This window comes from Drosophila arizonae, chromosome 2, assembly GCF_054131065.1.
Source record: "Drosophila arizonae isolate 15081-1271.41 chromosome 2, UAZ_ARI_1.0, whole genome shotgun sequence".
NCBI classification, from domain to species: Eukaryota; Metazoa; Arthropoda; class Insecta; order Diptera; family Drosophilidae; genus Drosophila; species Drosophila arizonae.
In genome coordinates, this window is record NC_142922.1 from 25,680,609 (window position 1) to 25,701,994 (window position 21,386).

General features: G+C 39.5%; 1 protein-coding gene across 1 annotated transcript in view; it reads right to left on the reverse strand.

The window, feature by feature from the left end:
* The window catches only part of beat-VII (Immunoglobulin domain-containing protein beaten path VII), a 53,880-nt gene extending 36,876 nt beyond the window's left edge, over window positions 1–17,004 (reverse strand). The window contains exon 1 of the mRNA XM_018000485.2: window positions 16,305–17,004. Coding sequence (XP_017855974.1) covers window positions 16,305–16,362 — 58 coding nt within the window. The 5' untranslated portion in view covers window positions 16,363–17,004. The remainder of the gene's footprint in view (window positions 1–16,304) is intronic.
* Window positions 17,005–21,386: the final 4,382 nt, after the last annotated feature.

Genomic DNA, 21,386 nt, shown 5'->3' on the forward strand with positions numbered 1-21,386 from the left:
GCCAGTTGCCGGACCAGTGAGCGCGACCCGGACCTCTACCATAGCCCGTACCTGGCCCTCGTAAAGATGCAGACCATTATAGAAATGAAAAACAAACGCTAAAGCAGCCAACGCAGCGACGACGACGTTGGCAAACACATAAAAGTGCTTAAATTACTTTTAAGCGAAATTATGTTTTATTAATGCGTTGGCCGGCACCAGTAGTAACAACTGCAACAACAACAACAACAACACCATCAACACAGCAGCTATAACATCCACACCAAAATGACAGGCTGGATAACACTACAAATTGGTAACGCGAATTGTTTTTAATTTTTTTCTCTTTTTTTTTTCATTTGTTGCTTTTCCGTTTTTAGTTCGGGCCGTTGGCCAGAGTTGCAAATGCGTAATTTTATTGCAAATTGCATTGTGAATAGAAATAAATGTATTCATGTGTGTGTGTGTGTGTGTGTGTGTCGGCGCTCCCACAAAAATGTAATTTTAATGCTAAATTTGTACTTGGTTGAAGCGGTTGCTGAAAGTGCTCAAGAGTTGGACAACTGAACATTAGTCGCAACATCTGCGCAAACACATTTATTTATTATACCCTATACCCATTCCAAATGACCAAACAGGGATTCATCAGAGCTCAGGCTCCACCTTGCATTGAGCTCACTTTTCGCAAATGCAACCAAATTAATTTCTACAGCCAAAAGCTGTTTCAGTACTTACTTTATTTTAAGAATTATACCTGTATATATGTGTGTGTATGTGGCAGTACATGTGTGTGTTTCTATTGTAAATATATATTTTATTACTATGAATATTAAAAAAGACCCAAAATAGTAATTAAAGCTAACTCACTCCGATTTTCACTGTGTATGACTCAAACCCTTACTGCTGCATAAGTGAGTAATAAAAATATATATAATGTTGACTAAAGAATATATATAAATATATAGAATATATATAAATATTAAATAAAAGTCTGTTTCGTAATGTATACAAAATATTATAGCCTTCCCTTTTTCATTAATTCTTAAAGTTAAATTCGTATTCTCACTTAATTATTAACAAATTTTCAATATTTATCTCCTAAGCTGTCTCCATTTTTCTATAAAATTAAAATCTTTTTCTGTCCCATAACAAAATATTCCATAAGTTGTAATTTATATTCTCACCTAAATGTTAAAAACATTTAAATATTTTTCTTCTCAGCTTTCTTAATATTCAGTCTGTGTCTGTGTCGCTTTCTTTCGCCGTCTCCCTCCCCTTTCTTTCTTTACCCTGTGTATATCTCTTTCTCTCTCTCTCTCTCTCTCTCCCTCTCTTTCTCTCTTCCTATCCTTTTCTCTTTTTCTCATTCTATCTATATATGTTTCCATATGTTTCTCTCTATCCATCTATTTATCTATATCTCTCTCTATTTCTGCTTTTATTTCTCTCTTGCTCCTTCTCTCTCTTTATCGCTCTCTCTCTCTCTCTCTCTCTTTCTCTCTCTGCCTCTCTCTTTCATTATCTTTAATACATTTCCTTCTAGGCTATAAATCGATTCAATGCAGGATATCATCAAGTCGATCTTCCACGACTTCAACAGTAAAACTTATTTTTCCCCAACGCATTTCACAATCAATTTAGAAAACTCGTTTAAATCATTGATGACAGATACCGAAACGTTGCCCGTACACGGATATGCAATTGCGGATTTAAATAACCGTTGTACGTTTTCCAACAATCTAGAGTGGGCTGGACATGAATGTGTTTGTTGGGAAATCTGTGAGAGTCACAAACAACAAAAATGTGAGTCAGAAACATTTCAGAGTTATTTATTATTTTCTATGACACAAACAGCTGCTGTTTTGGATATTCTAAATTAAAACTTTTAACTCGCTGACGTCCCACGTTGAGAGGGCCACCTGAACAATTAATTAAGACCAGCTCCTGTCCGGACTTTGGACACGTCGGACGGACGCACGAACGACCATAAGCGCAGAGAGTGGCCGACCTACCGACAGACCGACCGATATCAAATTCAGCCATACCACAACCACAGCTGCATTATTGTATTACGTATACGCAATTTGCCTAAGCAAATTCTTTGCGCATTGCCCAAACGCCAGTATTTTATGTGGCCCTTATCTTTAATCTACACAGGCATTAGGTCTGCGACACAAACATGGGCCAAACGAGAGCTGACAAAGCGAGGAAGCCACAACAAGACCTGCGGCAATTTCCGAGCCTTCTGATGATATTGACATTTATGCTCGGCAGATAGTCCCCAGCCCGCAGAGCTTTCAGCCGACAGCCGACAGCCGACACAGTCACCCTGCTCCCAGTCCTCAGCTGGGCTTTTGTTTTTTGGTAGCTTCATCTTTTTTAACCAAAATGCTGGGCACTGTTTTTGTTGACACTTGACAGCACCTGCCGCCTGCCACTCTGTGGGTGGCCCTCTTCAGGCCTGCTTTAGTGTGAATACAGGGCACATTTTGGGGCTATGAATGATTCTATGTAGCACTGCGCATTAGAATCGAGTTGAACGGGAAATGACGCAGTTTGCAGCGTCGAGCACAACACATGACCACAATAATAAGGCCATATTTGTTTAGTGCCCATAAAGAGCTGGACACAGCAAGCCGCCCTCCGCGGCCATCGGACAACTTGTTGAAATCTACGCCGTAACATGAAGAAATCGTAGAGCGAGAACCCTCCAGAGTCCGTGTCCAATCAATGCCAACTGGCTTTTGTTTGCATTTCAATTTCAGCTGGTGCCGCTTCTTCGGCTGCCCGACTCTGGCGCCATTTAAAAATCAACGCAAAGTGCCTTCATTATGCGATTCTGGACCGTTGCAATGCCAAGGACTAGCATATTTATATGTGCGTTCAACCGAGAAAGCTCCCACAAAAGGCGTAACAATCAGGCCGGCGCATAAAAAAAGAATATAAATATATATATTTATCTCAATATATATGTATGTATATATACAGCTGTATATGTATGTATATAGAACTGGTTAGGCTGGCCAGACACGCTGCCAGCGTTAGCCTTCTGTTTTCTGGTGATTCTAATCAATAATTTACGCATTTTCATTTCGTACGGCCCGAAGGTAGCATTAGCATTGGGCCCACAATTACCAGCGCAGAAGTGGCAGCCATTCAAGTGTGTCCCTACTTGAGAGTCTCTCAGCGTGTGTCTCTCCCTCTCTCTCTCTCTGTCTGCTCGTATGTAAGTAGCCTTATTTCGGCTCTTTTTCTTGGGGCATATTTCCCTACTTGGCACCATTTTGTCTGCCCTATTCCCAAAAGCCCATTTTCTCAAGTCGTCGCTGCATAAATTGTTGGCTTTGTTTTTAGTTTACAATGAAAAAGTTCTCGTTCACTGCTTTTGGAGCTCTACAAGTTCAGTTTCTGTGGGTCTATAAGGGGGTAGCCGTATTCATTTGCACAATATATTTCTTTAATGTTTTCTTTTTTTGTAACATTTTATTATTTATGATTAATTTGAGCTTATTTTTTGCATTTGCTCTTGGAATTACTTACTCGAATCCAATTACAGCTAAGCAGCTACGACTTAGACTCTTTCATTTGCCCTCTCGTCGTTGTTGCATTTGTTTTTGTTTGTTGCTTCTGTTTCTGGTTTTTGTGCTATTACTCTGCTGGTAATTCCTTAAGGATTGTGTTTACTTGAGTGCGCATGTGGCTGCCAATTGACGCATATTTGACTTTGTGCTTAAGCGAGCTGTTATTTTATTTTGTTCTGTTTCTTTTTTCCCTGGACTCCCAGCATAATACTATACAATTATTGAGCAGCGCCGAGATTTGGCTGTGGTCTGCCATTCTTGATTGCCATCTCTTGAGCTCTGTCAATTGTTGCGTGAAGCACAAAAGAAATAGCAAGAGCAATACAGCCGTGGCTCCACGAATACTAAGCAGCTTAGCTAGCATTTGGCATTGGGTACGACTCTGAATTTTAAACGCTCGCCCAACTACAGAAAATCTTGGCCGCGCTAAGCAAATAAGATGCGTGCTTAGTATATGACTTGGCTGGCGTTAATTAAAGCCAGGCTAATGCTTAAACTGCATAAATATGGCAATTAATAAAGCGCCGAAGCGCGCTCTACTCAAGCCCGCTCACATTTCACACGCGCAGAAATTACGCATACGCGGCGTGCGCCGCTGGCAGCAAGTCAAGTATCTTAGACAGCCAGCAAGACAAGACGCATATTCATAAGCGGCGCACATTAATATTATTAATTGAATTTAACGCATGAGATATTTTATTCATACGCAACCCTTGGGATCTTCCCTCTCTCTCTCTCCCTCTTACACACACTCTCTATGCCCTTTGCCATTCGTGTGTGGGGCTGGCTCGGTGAAGGCGTGTCTATGGGTAACAGCAGCTGCTAAATCATCAACTTATGGGCTCATTAACAGCTGTAGCAACCAGAAGGCCGAGGCTGTTTCTGCCATTGTGTTGAGTCACCTACCGCATATTAACTGCAGGTATTTAACATGGTTAGGCACCGCAAAATCATCGTAACGGCTCCAGCTACAATCGGCACTCGCTAAAAACGCTACATCCTGCCTCCTTGGCTGCGACGTTGCTCATGCTCATTGCACACGCCACTGGTTAGATAAATGACTTGCTTTCCGCCAAGCACAAACACAAGCACAAGCCCAAGCGCAAGCACGCAAATATACACCCACACTAACATTTCTAAGCCGCATCATTAGCAACTAACGACGAAGCAACAGCAGTGGAGCCTTGTGCAGGAAGACTCTGTCCAATTAATTAAGCAACTGTCAGACTGCTCTATGTCTCCGCCTCCGTCTTCGACTTCGGCTCAACTCCATCGACGAAATCTCTAATAATTTAAAATACAGTCAGGCGTTTAGTACGCCAAATTTAATTTCAATGTGATTATGGAACACAATTTGTAGCTTAATGGCTGAACATGCATAATAGCATCAATATAATTAGAGCCTCTCTAATTAGAACCTCTCTGGCAAAGCTAAGACACGTGACAGATGCTACTCTAGCATCGAAATATTCCCAAGAGTATGGCCCATATTAGTAAATATATGTGCATATATATGTATCTGATGAGAGAAATCAATTTATGCCCTCTCGCTTGCTGCTAATCTGCTTGGCATATTGCAACTGAATCTTCAGCTTCCAAAATTAATTTGTTATTTATTTCAATTTGAATGAAAAGCCTAATAGGAAAATAACTTATTTATAAAACTAATATGAGAACAAAGAGTTTTTATGGTCAACTATTTATTCAATTAATGAATAATTCATTTATTTCTATATATTTGCATATAGAAATATAGAAAACTCTATACTGCTAAATTTAATTTTAAGCCTTAGCAATTTCTTTGAAACTGTCAACTACGCTTAACGCAAAGCTATTTATTTTCTATATTATTTTTTCCACTCAACGGAATGTTGGTTCAGTTCACGGTTTGTCTCTCACACATTTCAGGAGGCTGAGTCAATTTTGAGTAATAACACTTTATTTGGCCTATATTTGTTGTTCATCAAACATGGTAGCGCCCGCTCGGAAATGGCCTAATAACACAGCTGCTTACGCTATTGTGTGTCATGTGTTTGTGGGCGTGCCTAGATTTCTGCAGCTAAAGCTAGTGTTTTATTGCCTACTTTGCTGAGCACAGACAGACACACACACATTCACAGAGAGATACACACACACACACTCACACATACGTTCACAGAGTGCGCGCTTGGCAGCCCTTTATGCTACCCGTTAACAATACATACTTTCAAGTGAGCGCACACACACAAGCACAGCAATAGAAAGCTGACTGCACACACACACACATGCGAACACTCTTATAGACTTGCACAGGAGTAGCAGCCGAGTGGAAAAAGCAAAAACATTTGCCTTTCATTTGCGTCCCCTTTGCATAATAAAAATGTGTAGTTTACTTTTTTCCCACCAGCTCGCGCCTCTCTCTCTCTCTCTTTCTGCGACAGTCGCTGTCGCAGTCGCTGCCTCTGTTGGCGTCGTCGTTGGCATCGACGTCATCGTCAGGCAACTTTCGTAGCCCTTTGTTTCCACATTTGCTGTCGTTATTGTTTGTTTGTTTGCCAACTTGTTATATCCCGATGCGTGTGTGTGTGTGTGGTGCGTGTATGTGTGTCCAAGGGTGGGTGAGTGGGCGCGGCATGTATGTGTGACATTTCCGCCTATGTTTAACTTTTCACTCAGTGTTCCATACTCCTTTACTAAAACAGAGAGAGACAGAGCGAGAAAGAGAGGGCCTCAGCCATTTCTTTTTTTTTTTTCGGCCGTTTTATGTGTAATTTTTTGCTTCACTGCTGAGACTTAATAAAGTTTTTAGTGCCTAGACATGTTTTTGTTTTAATTTCAACCACACACAAACACAGTAGAGACGCACACAGACATGCACACACATGCACACTCACAGTGTTTTTAATTAATTTTGCCTACTGTGTGTGTATATGTGTGAACGTCTGTGTGGGTGTGCGGAATAGCAATAAAATAAAATATATATGTGTACTGGGCTGGGAATCGTCTCCAGCTTTTGCAGTGATTAAATTGATATAACTGCTCCCAGCTCTGCTCAATGGGGAGACGCTTTAAAAAATGCCAAAACACTTCCGTAAAAAAGCCGAGCTCATGTGTTGACTACAAGATTATGTATATATTCATTCGACCACATTCGTATGCTAAAATTTTCAACTGGCACGCCTCGCATCGTTTAACATATCTGAGAAGTAGAGTGCTGATTATTTGGTGTTTACAATTCATAACACATCATTCATGTAAAACACTTTTGATTATCGCTTTTGATTATACTTTCGATCAACTGCACACCGCAGCCGCCGTAGAAACTAATTTTGTGGCCATACACTAAATATAATTAACCAAAATCTGTGAATGTGCTGAAATATTTAAGTAAATGCATACTTTTTTATTGGCTTAGCACTTATGAAACATAAAAACTAATAAAATATGTAGTTATATTTACCTATGAATATATTCTGGAGTAATTTCTATGCTTATCGGCTGCTTTGACAAATTAATACGAGAATAAATGAATTCCTCAGATTATCATAAATACTAAGCCTCAAGAGTCTACTTAAGATTATGTTATGAGGCGGGCTAGTCAAACTTATAATCTACAAATTTAGCATATTAAAGAAGATATAAAATGATTTTTATCGATGCTTTAAAAATCAGATGAGATTTGAATATATACATATATAGAGATATATATGTATATATAGGTATACATATATTTTTCAATTTTTAATCTCAGAACTTGATGAACCGACAGACAGATAGACAGGTCAGGCAAGCCTTCCATTATAAATATATACAACTGTCAAACTGTTGACGGCTTGATAATGCAACAGATTTAAAATTATAAGTAGAATTTCGAAAAATATTTATATTACAGTTATCCGGGCAGCACTTTAAACTTTTCATATTTTTGTTAATGTTTATGCTTTGAGCATGCTATACTTAGGCTGCAAGTCTAAGTCGGGCTTCAAAGTTCTTAAAACGACATAAAATTTAAAAAACAATGCACGTACTGAATCAAAATTTGCTTTTCCGATCAATGTTCAATCTCTCTTAATAGCTAGCACGCTTTGAGAAGATTTGGTAGAATGGTCTTTCAGGCGATTCGTTGCTTGGCTAGAGAGCGAGGAATATACCAAAATTTTGCACTCAAATTTATGCGCTATCAGTTTAGCCTTTGAACCATTTTGGCTTGCTCTGTTTTGGCCTGGGTGGGAGCGGCCAGTTTGGGGCGTCCGACTAAATCCCTTAAATCCCCCAACTTGCTGTCATTGCTAACCAGCAGGCCTCATTCATTTTGCATGAATTGCCAGCAGGGTTTGACTTTAAAATGCTTTCGACCTTTGTTAAAAGTTTTCTGCCAGAGCCGAAAAACTTTGTGCCAAAAATCAAACTGTGGACAGTAATGAATGCGTCGAAAAATTTGTCAGCTTATGGCCAGACTCGAGCTTTCAGCTTGTCGTCCTTCTCGGCTCTTTTCTGCTGCCAGCTCTGCTTCCCCTTCCCCACTCGCCTGTGCTCTATATGCCTGAATAATTAACGGTTCGGTGCGCAGCATTGAATCCCGATTTGGGCACATTCCATTGCTGTTTGTCATTTGCCGAGAGTCAATTTACATTTTTTGGCCAGCAGAATTCGATTTTACACAACATTTCCACAATGTGGTTGTTGTTGTTGTCGTCGTTGTTGTTGTTGTTGTTGTTGTTGAGTGTTTGTCAGCGTTAACTGACCCATTGCGTGCCATTTGCCAATTTATGGTTTTTTGAAATTTATGTCGGGTCTGCCAGTAACAAATGTCCGCCGGCAATGCTAGCGCATTTTCTTGATTTGGGTTAAATTAGTTGGGATTTATGCTGCATTTGCCGACTGCCACATGCTGCCTTATTAAGGCTCATTAAAACGGCCGCAAGAATAACTTCAAAGCACGCGGCTACAGATTTGACTTTTATGAGGCCCAAACCTCAGGCCGCAGCAATCAAATAAAAATCTCAATTTTTTCTCAGCCGTTCGTTATTAAAAAAAAAACAAGTAAGAAGGCTCCAGTCGAGACTGCTCGACTAGGAGATACCCTGAACCCTCCAAACTGATATTCTAATCATTCTGGACTTCTTTTATGCACACATACATACACATGCACGTATAAGCACGCGCTTTGCAAACTGCGCAGCTAGCAGCGGCTGCGCTTGGGCTGCACTGCAGTGCACTATGGGGAAAAATCCAAATTATCGGGTATTAATTAATAACTTGAAAACTAAGCCAGATTTTTTGATCCGGTTTTTGTATTATTAATATGTATACCATCAGAAATATATTTTAGAAAAATGGGCGTGTCACCGCCCACCCAAAAAAAATTAATTAAAATTTTGTATTAAAAAAAATTTTTTTTTTTTAAGAATTTTGCTTGTTTATACTTTAAAATAATAATTTTAATTGAAAACAGTCGAACTTTCATAAAATCGAAATTAGTTTTCTTCAGTTTCGAGTTCCAGATCAGCCAGAAATATTGATCCGCTGAAAAAATTCGGGTTTTTCAACTGATTTAATTGTGCCTTCAACTTTACATAATACAAGACGTACAACTTCATTAGACAGCGACCTATATGCTTTCAAACTCGTTTCTAAATATTTGCTGAAGAAATAATCTGATCAGATGTATCCATTGCTCTATCAACCATCAGCGAAATTATGGATTCTGCTATCCTTCTATGCGTGATGAAATTAGTCTGATTTATAGACCTGGTTGTGCAAATTAAAAGCTGCCTTGCCAAAAATGCCTACAGGATGAACAGTATTTTCCATAATTTGCCTCAAATGAACAATTATTTTATAAACATTTGCTATCATAGGCAGTCATTCATAGTTCTCAGCTAGTTTTTGTTCCTGCTGCATTTCTTCCATTTGGCATTTATATTTTGGCAAAAAAGCGGCTTTTGCTTTTTTAATATCATTAATAAGTTGAATCAATATTAGTCTTATTTAGTTTCGCCTTAAAAAAAATCTAAATTACTATTTCTTGGTTATAGTTGCCTTTTTCATTGAGCCAAATATCACACAGGTCAGCTCATAGTCACCTGCTAAAAATTGATTTGCGCCGGTTGTGCGCAAAAGTGCACATTGAGACAAAGGCACTAAAATCCCAATTGATTACTCTATAACATGCAATTGGAATTATACTGATGCGCCCTGGTGGCTGTTTTATATGTCTTTGCAAAGTTTAATTTTATTTACAAGAAATGAAATTTGACAACATTTGCTAATTATACAATAAATGATTAAAATAAGTTCAAACATCAATTGGTTTTTAAGCCAACGCATAGTAGAAGCCCTAAAAATTCATATCCTTTTTAAATTTCTCAAAAATAATGTCTGGTCATTGAATAACGATGATTTGAAAATCGGCTACCACAAATTGTAAGCTGAAGGCAAATGCTTTTCGAAGATAACAGACTTTAACAGCTGTTAGGCTTAACAGTGCACTGTTATTCAACATTTTGGGTACAGTACCTTAAAGTTTGGAGTTTTATTAAGATGTTAACATAAAAAAATTATAAATTTTCATACTTCGCAAAAATGACTAAATACCCGAAAAACGGCAAAATTCCCCATAGTGCAGTGTGGGCAATATAACGAGAATTTATTTGTTGAATAATTTCTTTTGTAGACATACGATCTTAATGAAACTTTTAGAGCGTAATCATATGGCTTAAATGTGTGTACATTTCAAAGCACAAGTCTCTAGTACTTGAAATGCGTTTTTTACAAATTGGGGGCGAAGGGGGCGTGGTATCCAAAATCTGTAAATTACAAAATCTTTGTATCCATTAACTTTATATACAACGCAAATTTGAAGTCTCCAGGTCTAAAAGTGTTCAAAATAAGCTGAAAAAACATTGTCGATTTTTCGATTATTCTCGATAAAAAAGTTATCGGATGAGTTATCGAAAAAATAAAGCAAACTTGTACTGCCTATGGTATACACGAGTATGCTTGCCAAATTTCAGCTCTCTAGCTCTTATATCTTCTGAGATCCTTTTGCTCATACGGACGGACGGACGGACGGACGGACGGACGGACGGACGGACGGACGGACGGACGGACGGACGGACAGACGGACAGGGCTATATCGACTCAGCTCGTCGTCCTGATCAAGAATATATATACTTTATGGGGTCTGCGATGATTCCTTCTGCCTGTTACATACTTTTCACAAAACCATTATACCCTGATTTCCCATTTTCAATGGGTTCAGGGTATAAAAAGGAGAAAATGCCGCGTTGCCCTGTCAACAAAAGCCAAAAATAACAACAATAAGTGCGACTCTTGATAAACCCATAAATTGAGTGAAAAATGGTAAATCGATTGCTTTTCTTGCGTTTATTGTTATTACAAAACTGTCAGACCAAAGGCAGCAACTAAAAAAAAAAAAAATATGTATATATAAAATTATGACAAAAAGAAAAAGCAGAAGCAGAAGAAGAATCGCCTGGCAGAACCTTGGAATTTGCCTGCATTGGCAGCCGACTCCTTTGGCCATAGCTACGTAAATCCGTTTTGATAAAGTGCTTTCATTCTCTCGACACTCAGAGAGCGAGAGCGAGCAGCATTGACTGGCAACTTGTGCGCGATTTGGCCCAAGTGTCGCATTATGGCCATTTTCAGTAGCAACGCCTCGTTGGGCTCGCAGTTTCCGACTTTTCTCTGGCTGAGCTCGTTTCATTTTAGTGGCGGATTTGGCAATAAGACGCCATCAGATTTATCCTGCTGCTGCTGCTGCTGCCATGCGTAATTATTTGTTGACACTTTAATAGTTTTCAATTTAGTGCATTTGACAGAAGGCACGCTTCGCTAAATACACAGCTGAGCTCTTGGCTGTGGGACAAAGTGTTTTTGTCGTTTGCATAGCATTTGGGGCACGTCAATTTAACAATACTGTTTATTAAAATTTGTGGTGAGCTGTTTTATTTATTTATTTATTTTTGGAGTGGGGATAGCTTAGCAATTACTTTCCGCTTCATGAATATTTAAGGTGCCGCACTTAGATGTAATTGTTTTGTAGAATATTTTTCTCTTCAGTTCTGTGGCGCCTTTAGGCAGTTGCCATCCGTCCCACACATGCGGAAACCTTTCTAAAGGCCTCAATTTAACGACATTGCCCAAAACATCATAAATAATATAAATAATCGCAAAAGCTAAAAAAAAATAAAATTCGTTTTCCATGTTCCGTTGCCATTGTTGTTGTTGCTAGCAACGCAGTTGACAATTTGTCGTATGAGCAACTTTTTGATAGGCCCAGTTGTTTCTGTGCCTTTGCTTTTGTGGATAAGCCTCAGTATGGTATTGGCCTCTCGCTCGCACTTGCTCTCCTCATCCTGCTAAAGCCCCTAACGTCCTTGCCAAGGTGCTGCCACCTTGGGGCTTTTAAGTTTGCCGCTCGTTTATAGACTTTGCACACTTTGCATTTACTTTACGGTGCCGCTGATGCGGCTGATAATAGCACCACGTGGCGTATACGCAATGCCGGCTCCAGGTACAACAAGCAAAAGCCGACAAGTATCAAAAAAAAAAAAAAGTTTCCCAAAGTTTTTACAGCTCGATACACACACGGCAGAGCTCCCAATAAGATCGTATCCCAGCTACCACCGCAGCTACAGCAGACGTAGCTCAGCATCATTTGCGCTCTGGCCATGCGCTGGTTGGGGGATTTGGCATTGGAGCTTTGCGGAATTCGGGCCGCAGCTCTCCATTGTTTTCGTTTTCGCCGAAGCTTGTTTTATAACTTTTTGATTGTCTTTGCGCCAAATTTGTGCCAAATTGTTCCAGTCATTTGGCAAATGTCTAATACCTGCAGCATAACTGAATTGTATTGCCGAACATTAGAGCCACACGAGACGGAAGGCAGGCGACACGGCTAACCGGGTGCATGTGTGCCAATGTTTTCTATAATCTGATTTTAGCCACTCAAGTTAACTTCGATACTCTAAGCTGGGCAAACTTTGCCCGTGGCGCTCATATTTTGGCAACAATTTATTGACAACTTCTGAGCACTTATGTATTGGCGGCGTTAAGTTTTAAAGTCGCGAGTTGGTCTATTCAAGAGTTTGTCGGCCAAAAAGTTTCATTAAATATGCGAAAAGCGTCTTTGTGCAAGTTAAAATCACGGCAAGGGTCGTTTGCAGGCGACGGCCTCTTCTGGATTGTCAAAGTCGTCACATGTCAGGCAGTCAGGCAGCCAGCAAGTCAGGCAACCGGGCCGGAAGGCAAAGAGACACACAGACACATGGACAGACAGAAAGACGGCTCTGGCCAGAGACAGTCACCAAGTCTGACAGCCAGTTAGTCACTCAGCTTCAGGCAAAATCATCTCTCTGCCCCGCTTCTCTGCCATGAGTAAGTCTATGTGTGTGTGTGTGTCTGTGAGTGTGTGTTCGTGTTCACAACTTAAGTTTGCCTGTGGCTAGACCTGCCATTGAGGTTGCACTGAGCACACACACTTGTCGCTTTTCGCTTTTGTTGTTGTTGTTGCTGCCTCTGCTTGCTGCTGGTGGCTCTTATAACTATTACATTTATATGGACATGTGCGCACATTAAGCATATGCAGTGAAGGCCATCCATCCTCCCCCCACGCACTGTTGCTGTTGTGGCAGCCAGCGTTTGGCATAATATTTGCATGGATGTAAATTTCATGGGACAGCTCTCTGTTTGTGCAAGCAAATTGATTTATATTTTCTTAAAATTTGTAAATTGAATCTGAATTCAAGAGCTAAGCAAATAGTTGGCAGCAAAGATACTTATTATCAAATGGAATTGTTATGAGCGTCACGTCTGACCTATGCCCGATAAGAGTTTCAATGCAATTAGCCTCTGGGAGCCTCTCTGCTAGCCATAAGAACACTTGACTCTAATAGCTCCTACCCATAAATAATTCAATCCAACCAATTTTAGTTCAAGTAAAATCAATAATAATCGCATCAGCTGCCGATGCTATGGCTCGATTACACATCCAGAGTTGAGGCAACGATCAGGCCTGCTAATGGCCCCTCTGTGCCTGTGTGCGTGTGGGTGTGTGTGAGCGTGGATTTGATAAACTTTCACTTCCGTAAAAAACCAGCCATAGAAAGAAAACTCTTCATAAGGTTCATTTCGCTTAACGACTTGAAATTGATTTTACTGTGGCAACGCAACAATTTATACGCTGCTAGCTCCTATCTCAGCCATTGGCGGTGTAATACGACCCAAACGTGCTTTACGACTTTCACCGATCCTTGTTGCTTCATCGACGTGGCTGGCAGACTCCTGCTGCTGCTGCTGCTACTCCTGCTGCTGCTGCTGTTACTCCTGCTGCTGCTGCTCTGCGGCGTATTAATTTTTCAGCGATTACGTTGCCTCGACAACATGTAATAGATACGGGGCTGTTGTTTTTATGAGCTGCTCATTGAGTTTTTGATTAACTTTTGCCCCCAAATGAAGCTGTAATTAAATTTAATTTCGTGACATACTTTTTAGCTGATGTAATTAATGTGCCCAGCAAAGTCACTTATTGGTTAAGTAATCAAGTCAAGCATACGACAGATATGCACCTAAGCTAATCGGCATTTTCCATCAATTTCCCGAGCAGATAGCAAGCAATCCGAGACCGACCGCCTAACAACTTAGTAAATAACTAAAAGGCATTTTGTATAATAAAAAATTTACATTGCATGTTGCCGGCCTGAACAAAACAATTTAAAAAATTAAAACCCCGTATTGCCCCCGCAGTGTCAAGAAGCATACCTATATATTCTATTCATAGAATATGTAGGTGTACTCTCACACAGGCAAGCATGACTCTAGCAGAATGTTTATGAAGTAAATAATCGAAGCGTGCTATCTGAATTATTCATGAGGCTTATGAAAAAATACAGAGTAGCCGCAGGAGCAGCAGCCAAGAGCAGCAGGCAAAGGAGCAGCACTGACCAACTGCGTGACATTCCATTGGGCAAGGTCAGTCGGCTTTGAAGAAAAGCAACACGTCGCCCACATCTGCACTGCCATGAATGGCAAGGGGGATGGAAGTCAAGCAGGTAGCAAGCAGGTGTTTCTGCTGCTTGCATGCCTGCTCGCCATTTGCAATTAGCTAGAAGGCTTTGCTGTTGCCTCCATTGCCTATGCATATTTCAACTAAAATGGAGAATTTTATAAATACCTCGGTGGTTTAGGAGGCGAGGAGCTGCTACAAAACCCGAACAAAGCCCGGCTGCGGGCAGGGAGTCTGCTATTGGCATTTGATATTCAAATTGTGCTTGGCTGCAGTAGCTTAAGGCGGATTACACAATAAGCAATTGCATAAATATGCAACTTAAATAAGCCATCCGCTTGCTTACATTATTACGGCAAAAAGTAGCATATTTACATTCTCCACTGTATTAGCCACTCTCGATGTTGCTTATTTAAAAATCTTACGGTATTTGCGGTTTTATATAGCCAAAGAAATTGCGGTGAAATGCAAACTATTTGTGCATGCTCTCAGATAAATCATGCGGATAATTTAAGGACTGAGGTAATGTCAGAGTAAACCTTCTATGACAATTAGCTGGCAAGTTAAGGATTGAGGTAATCTCAGAGATTTATTCGCTTAAAAATAGAATAGCCTTCTATGACTATTAGATGGTATGTTGACCTAACTATTATAGCATTCTCTGACAATTGGTTGTCTCCTTCTCTGGCCTTCTCTGGCAACGAAATGTCGACCTTTCTATTGAAACTTTGACATTTGACATTGCAATTCACACTCACTTGAATAAAATAAAAAGCTCTAATTTTACAATTATAAGCAAAATATAATTATGGTGGCAGAAAATCTTCCCAGCTAAACAAATTTGTATACAATAAATATGTGTATTTAAATTGAATAATTTTAAAATATTATATTTTAATTCGATTTCTAGTGCAGTAGTCATATTCCACTATCTTGAATGTGAGTTCTCAGACTGAATTCTAACAAGTTGCCAGCTGTAATTTTTATTATTATTAAATTTTCACGTTTCGAGCAGAGTTTCCCAAATTGAGTTCAGATCCAGGCTACTATATAGAACATTTTTGAGTTTTAATTTATAGAATAAGGTAAAAGTTAATCATTTAAAACTAACATTCTTAATATTGAATAATTTCATAATCTCTCAAAAATATGGTAAAAATCAAATTTATATATAAATATTATTAAGTATGATGCTTGAAATGATTTTAAATCAGTATATAAACAGATCTTTTGATTTAGACTCAACTTGACCTATATAATCTGCATGAGGATTACATAAGTATTACACACTAAGAATGGTCGCACTTTAAATGAAAAATTTCCAACATTTATTGGCAAGTATTAGATTATATTAGTATATCAAACACATGTATATATCTATCACGCTAAAGATGCAATCATATCAGTTGTAAATAACCAGCTTCTATATATTTAATATATATATTGTTATCAGAGTTTATGAAATAGAAGTTGGTAATTTACAACAGTAATAATGGAATCCTTGGCGTGGCAGATATTGTATAAAAAGTTTGCAGACTAATAGCCATAAAAACTGGCAAATGAAAAAGTCGCATGGAGTCAACAATGTTGGTGGATTTATTTCACTATGTGACACATATTTCGACACAAATTAAGAACTTTTTGCAACAGCATGGAGCAACTGTTTCAATTAAAGTTTAATTATAATCCAGTGACAAAGATCACAAAGAGCTTGTTCGCAATCCTATTGAACTTACTTGTTGGCTTAATTGCTAGTAATCCTAGACATAAAACGATTATCCAAAAGTTAAACATTTTTCCGATGTTGCTGTTGTGGTGGGCGCTGCAGCTGCTGCAAATTCTTGATAGCGATTCAGAGGTTTTTCAAATTGCAAATAACTATTCGGAAAATATATTTGATCAGCTCGCGTTGCTGTCGCTGTCGCAAGTGATACGATTTCAAAATGAATATTTCTAATTGATTATCTTCACACAATTGATGTTGGGATAGGTAATTGAATTGGATTGAATTGACCAAGTCGGTGGTGTTTGCTTAACATTTATTTGTATGGATTTGCTTTGGCACCAATTGAAAACGCGTCACGATTTGCCTTTATTAGCACACAAAACTTATTCGATTTGATTGCCTTGATCCAAATATAAGTGGAGTTGCATTTTTGTTGTGCTCCGTGAGAAATATGGCTGGGGCTCTGCTGCGTTCACATTTGCGTGCGGGAGAACTCCCCAGAACACACTTTAACACTCTTTCACCCACACAAATATTTGACGGTGTGTTTCGGTTTGCACTTTCGCTTTCGCAGCACTTTACACTACGCAACACGCTTGCGGTGGTAGGGCTCTCTTCCGTTGTTTGACTCTTTGAAAGGCTCCAACTTGGGCTAATCGCACGCGCGCTCGTGTTGTGGCCGCCGTAACCGTTTATCCTAGACTGAACTGTCACAGCCGAGTCCCGACGAGGCTGGAAAATCGACGGACACGATACATACACCTACACCACGCACGAGCACATTGTGGGAGTAGCGCTTCCATTCGACCAGCGTTGGCCATGCCACGAACGCCGCAAAGAGAGCAAAAGCTTTCCAGCAGCCCAGCGCGAGAGAGCGAGAGAGCGAGCGAGTGAACGAGCTTTGGCTCTCTTTTATCCAGACAGTTGTTGCTCTACCGCAACAGGCTTTGACTTAGTCCTCACTGGAACCGGCTCTTAGCCAACGTAGAAGCAACAGGCTGTTGAAGCTCCTTTGGCCAATTGCCTGCCAATGGTCGCTACCCCCTCTCTCCTCCGCTTCCCCTTCTCTGACCCCTGACCCCAATGCCTGTGCAGCCAAAGTGGCCTTTTTAAATGCATTAAATGCGGTAGACAGCAACCCCAATGCCCCATTGTTTTGATTGCTTTCCGAGTTGCCAAAGGTTTGGCCAGTACACAATTATTTGTCCAGATATTATTTCGCTTGAAACAAAAGAGCTAACAAGCACTTAGCTCTATAATTGGCCTATCAGACATTTTAACGATTATCAAAGTTAAGGAATGTAAATTGGTCTTAAATAATATCTCGGGCTATCAACCCACTAATTACCGTAAGCTTTGAAATTGTATTAAACAATTATGTTTCATGTAAATTATTGCCTTAATTGCGGTTTTAATTGCGGTGTCGATTGCGGTTTACCCCCGTTTATTCACAGTCCCCCGCAGACTTTGGTGTCAGTCCTACGGCGAATATCAGTGGAACTATGTCTCCTATTCAACTTGAGATAAACAGTTCATTTCATATCATTTACGTTCAATAGGCAATAGAAACGATATAGAAATCTAGTTCTGTTCCTATACAATTTTTCTCAGACTGTATTATAATACACTTAACCTAAATATGTAAAACACTACAATTTTGTATACCGAAAATGTATTTATGATAAAGTGACCCATAAATAAATGAATATATATATAATTCTTAGCATTTGGACCACAGTGCATTGTTTGCTTGAATTATTTATAGGACTTTTGTTTTGATGGGTATATAATTTATATATATTTTAATTGGCTAAAGGTACAAACAACTAATGGTTATAATTAGTACAAATAGAACTAAGTCTTCAGGGAAGCGCTGCCCCGATAATTTATTATTTGAGAATGGGCGGAATCTAAACATGCAACATATTTCGTATATGGGTTTGGTTCAACTGGCGTTTCCACTGCTGAATGTAAGTATAGATATTAATGTAAATACTTTAACTCGCTCTCATTTATTGTCATTAAATAAATAAAATAAACATTGTACTTCCAGAGACTTGAGCTCGACTTCTTAGAGAATTACTATTTACTATTGTACTATATTTGGAATTTATTTAGGAATATATAGAAATCATATACCATATCCAATACGGCATAGATTTTGAGCTTCTCTATACTTCTACATTGCTTTTATATACCGTTATTTTTCTGTTCATTGTCGGCGCAGGGACAGTCACTCCCTCTAGTTGTCACCAACCAGCCAATTACTCATAGCTGTTAATACATATGTTGACAGACATCTATCTCTTGGTTCGATGTGGGCTCAGCTTTAAGTGAGTAAAGTCCCTTAAGACCCTTCCAATGGCTCCAGCTTTGACAGTGCGGCGGCGTATCAATTAGTCGTTAGGCACAAGGCAAATAAACTACCCAGGAAAGTTTTCTCAAGCAATCGGGATTTAATTTTCCCGTGCGCTTTTCTACAGCTTCTGTCGTCGAGGTCGTGGCACGTAGAGCACACAGAGCTTGCCTTATTCGCTTATTTTTTATTAGGTTTCAGAGTTTAAATTGAAAGCAGGAACCCAGCACGTGGACATCAACTTTTATGTGCATCGAGGCTTATACAAACACATGCAGATACGTTGTGTCCTGTAGACAGTCATTTAATTTTCGCTGCGTCCACTTTTAATTACAAACAATCAAATCAGCTTGTTTTGACGCTCCGCTCGTTACCTACAAAAGTCGGGCCCCGATATACAGGGGAGACGGGAACAGGCCGGGGGGAGCAGTCACGGCTACACCATTGTGGCATGCGAGAGCCAAGGACTATTTGTGCATTTTGCAGTCGGCAGTTGGCGTTATCCACAAAAGCAGACAGATACCCCAACACCCACACACACACGATATTTACACCGATATGTGTGTGTGTGTGTGTGTGTCAGCTGGAGTGTGTGTTGATGTTTTGGCTGGGCGGCTGTCATCATTAGTGACCACAACAAAAGTTGACAGTGTGCTAAATGGGAACATGGTCTCTCCGCTCGGTCAATGTTTGCTGACTGACATACTTATTTTATACAAGTCAGCTCAGCTATTAAGTCATAAAAGGCGTGGCTGGTGCCCAGTGTTAATTTGCTGACTGTGCTGCCCACGACAATTTGCCGTCTATGTGCCTCCCCCTGTCCTCCTGCTCCTCCTGCTGCTCCTCCTTATCCAGCCCTCATGCAGCCATGCAGTCAATCGATAAGCTCAGTGCCAACTTGGCGTATGATAAATGTCACTTACATAAATCCCAGCCAGCCGAAAGATGAAGGGCAGAGGGCTCGGTCGACACTGCGGCAATGTCACAGTTCTACAAATAACATTTTCCTGTTATTCAATTTGGGCGGACAACCAAAAATAGGAAACGTACACACATATATGTCCCGTTATGCATAGATAAATATTTATTATATTCCGTATTTGTTTATGCAAATGCAAATGTACACAGTGTGCGCTAAGCGTTTAATATTTTACATAGTATACATTCCGCGTCTATTTGCCATCGCCGACTCACAGATTTCATTATTTTTGCGGCGTTATTTCATTGCGCAAACATAATCAAAGATATGCCAAATATTAATGCTGCAATCAAATAAAACTATAAATATTTGCGTTACATTTTTCAAGTGTTTTGTTATTAATTACTCGAAATTTCAGCATGTGTTGGTAATTATAATTTGTTTACGCAAACGATTTGATTCATTTTCAAAATTTACATCATTTGCAACAATATATATAAATTTGTAAGCATCATACCCCCATATCGTTGGTTTTCATAAAGGTCCTCTGCAAATTGCCGGTGAGTGGTTTCGGATTACACGCAGTATGATGCTAAGTGTTTTAATAGCTTTGAGGGAAGTCTAAGATTACATCAAATACACGGGCTTATACACTCTAATCTTATTATGATATTACCTGGCCAAGTTTCAAAGTGCAAAATTGTTGGAACTGCCAAGTGCTGGGAATGCCTTAAGTAACTGGAAATAACAAAGGTCATTGACTACACGTCTCCCAGCTACATCCCAGCAGCATCGACTCGGGCAGGGCGAGGCGTCGCGAAGCCCTGAGCACTACAGTCAGTGCTGCCATTTTAGCCATTAAGTTGCTAGATCTAGCAATTTTGAATTTGAGTTTGCAATTTTTTTTTTAAATTGCTATTAGCCACAAAAATAGCTATTTTTAAAAAAAATTATGCAACTTTTAGCAATTTTGTGATTTTTGTGATCTCACAATAACATCATCTTAAAAAGAACTCAACTTGTTCAAAATCATAACAATATCGATAAATGCACAAACTTGTGAACAATAGTTCAATAGTTGTGAACAATAAGTAGTTTACAAATTCATCGAAAGTGATCGAGTGTCATTAGTGCGCTGAGCTTTAAATTGTATGCCTTTTTGTTAGATTCATTAAAAGTTTTATAAAATACGCCAAAAACGTATACCCAAAAATTTCGCGATGTGTGGTTGAGTGGCGAGCTTAAAGAGTGGATTCGCAAGGATGACACAGACTCAACAAGGGCCTATTGCGCCTATTGCAAGTGCACTATTGGCGCGAAGCTTTATGATGTGCGCCACCACGCTGCCACAAAAAAATATATAAGAGCGATGGGTGCACACAAAATGGGTGTACACAAAAAAACAAGTTGCCTTTTGTTGTAAAAAGTGACAAGATGGAGGAGCATGAGGCTGCACTGTGCCTATACATACATTGCAAAACACGCAGCAATAGTGACAAGCGATCATTTGTCGCAATTATGTGCTCACCAATTTGCAGTTTGCCAATCGGCAGCAAACATAAAATTGGGCAGAACAAAGAGAAGTCATATAATAAAAAATGTTCTTGCCGAGCACTTTGCGGAAAATTTGCGGGCTGATATTGGTGATTCAGTCTTTTGCTAGATGAATTGTTTAAATTTTCTTAAATCTTTAGGAGTTGCTATTAACTATTTCAGCAATAGTAAAGGCACAATTGTCTCAACATTTCTAAGCCTTGAGCTTATTGAAGTGGGCGACGCGATATGCATAGCAGATGCAGCTCCAAATATGCTATTAA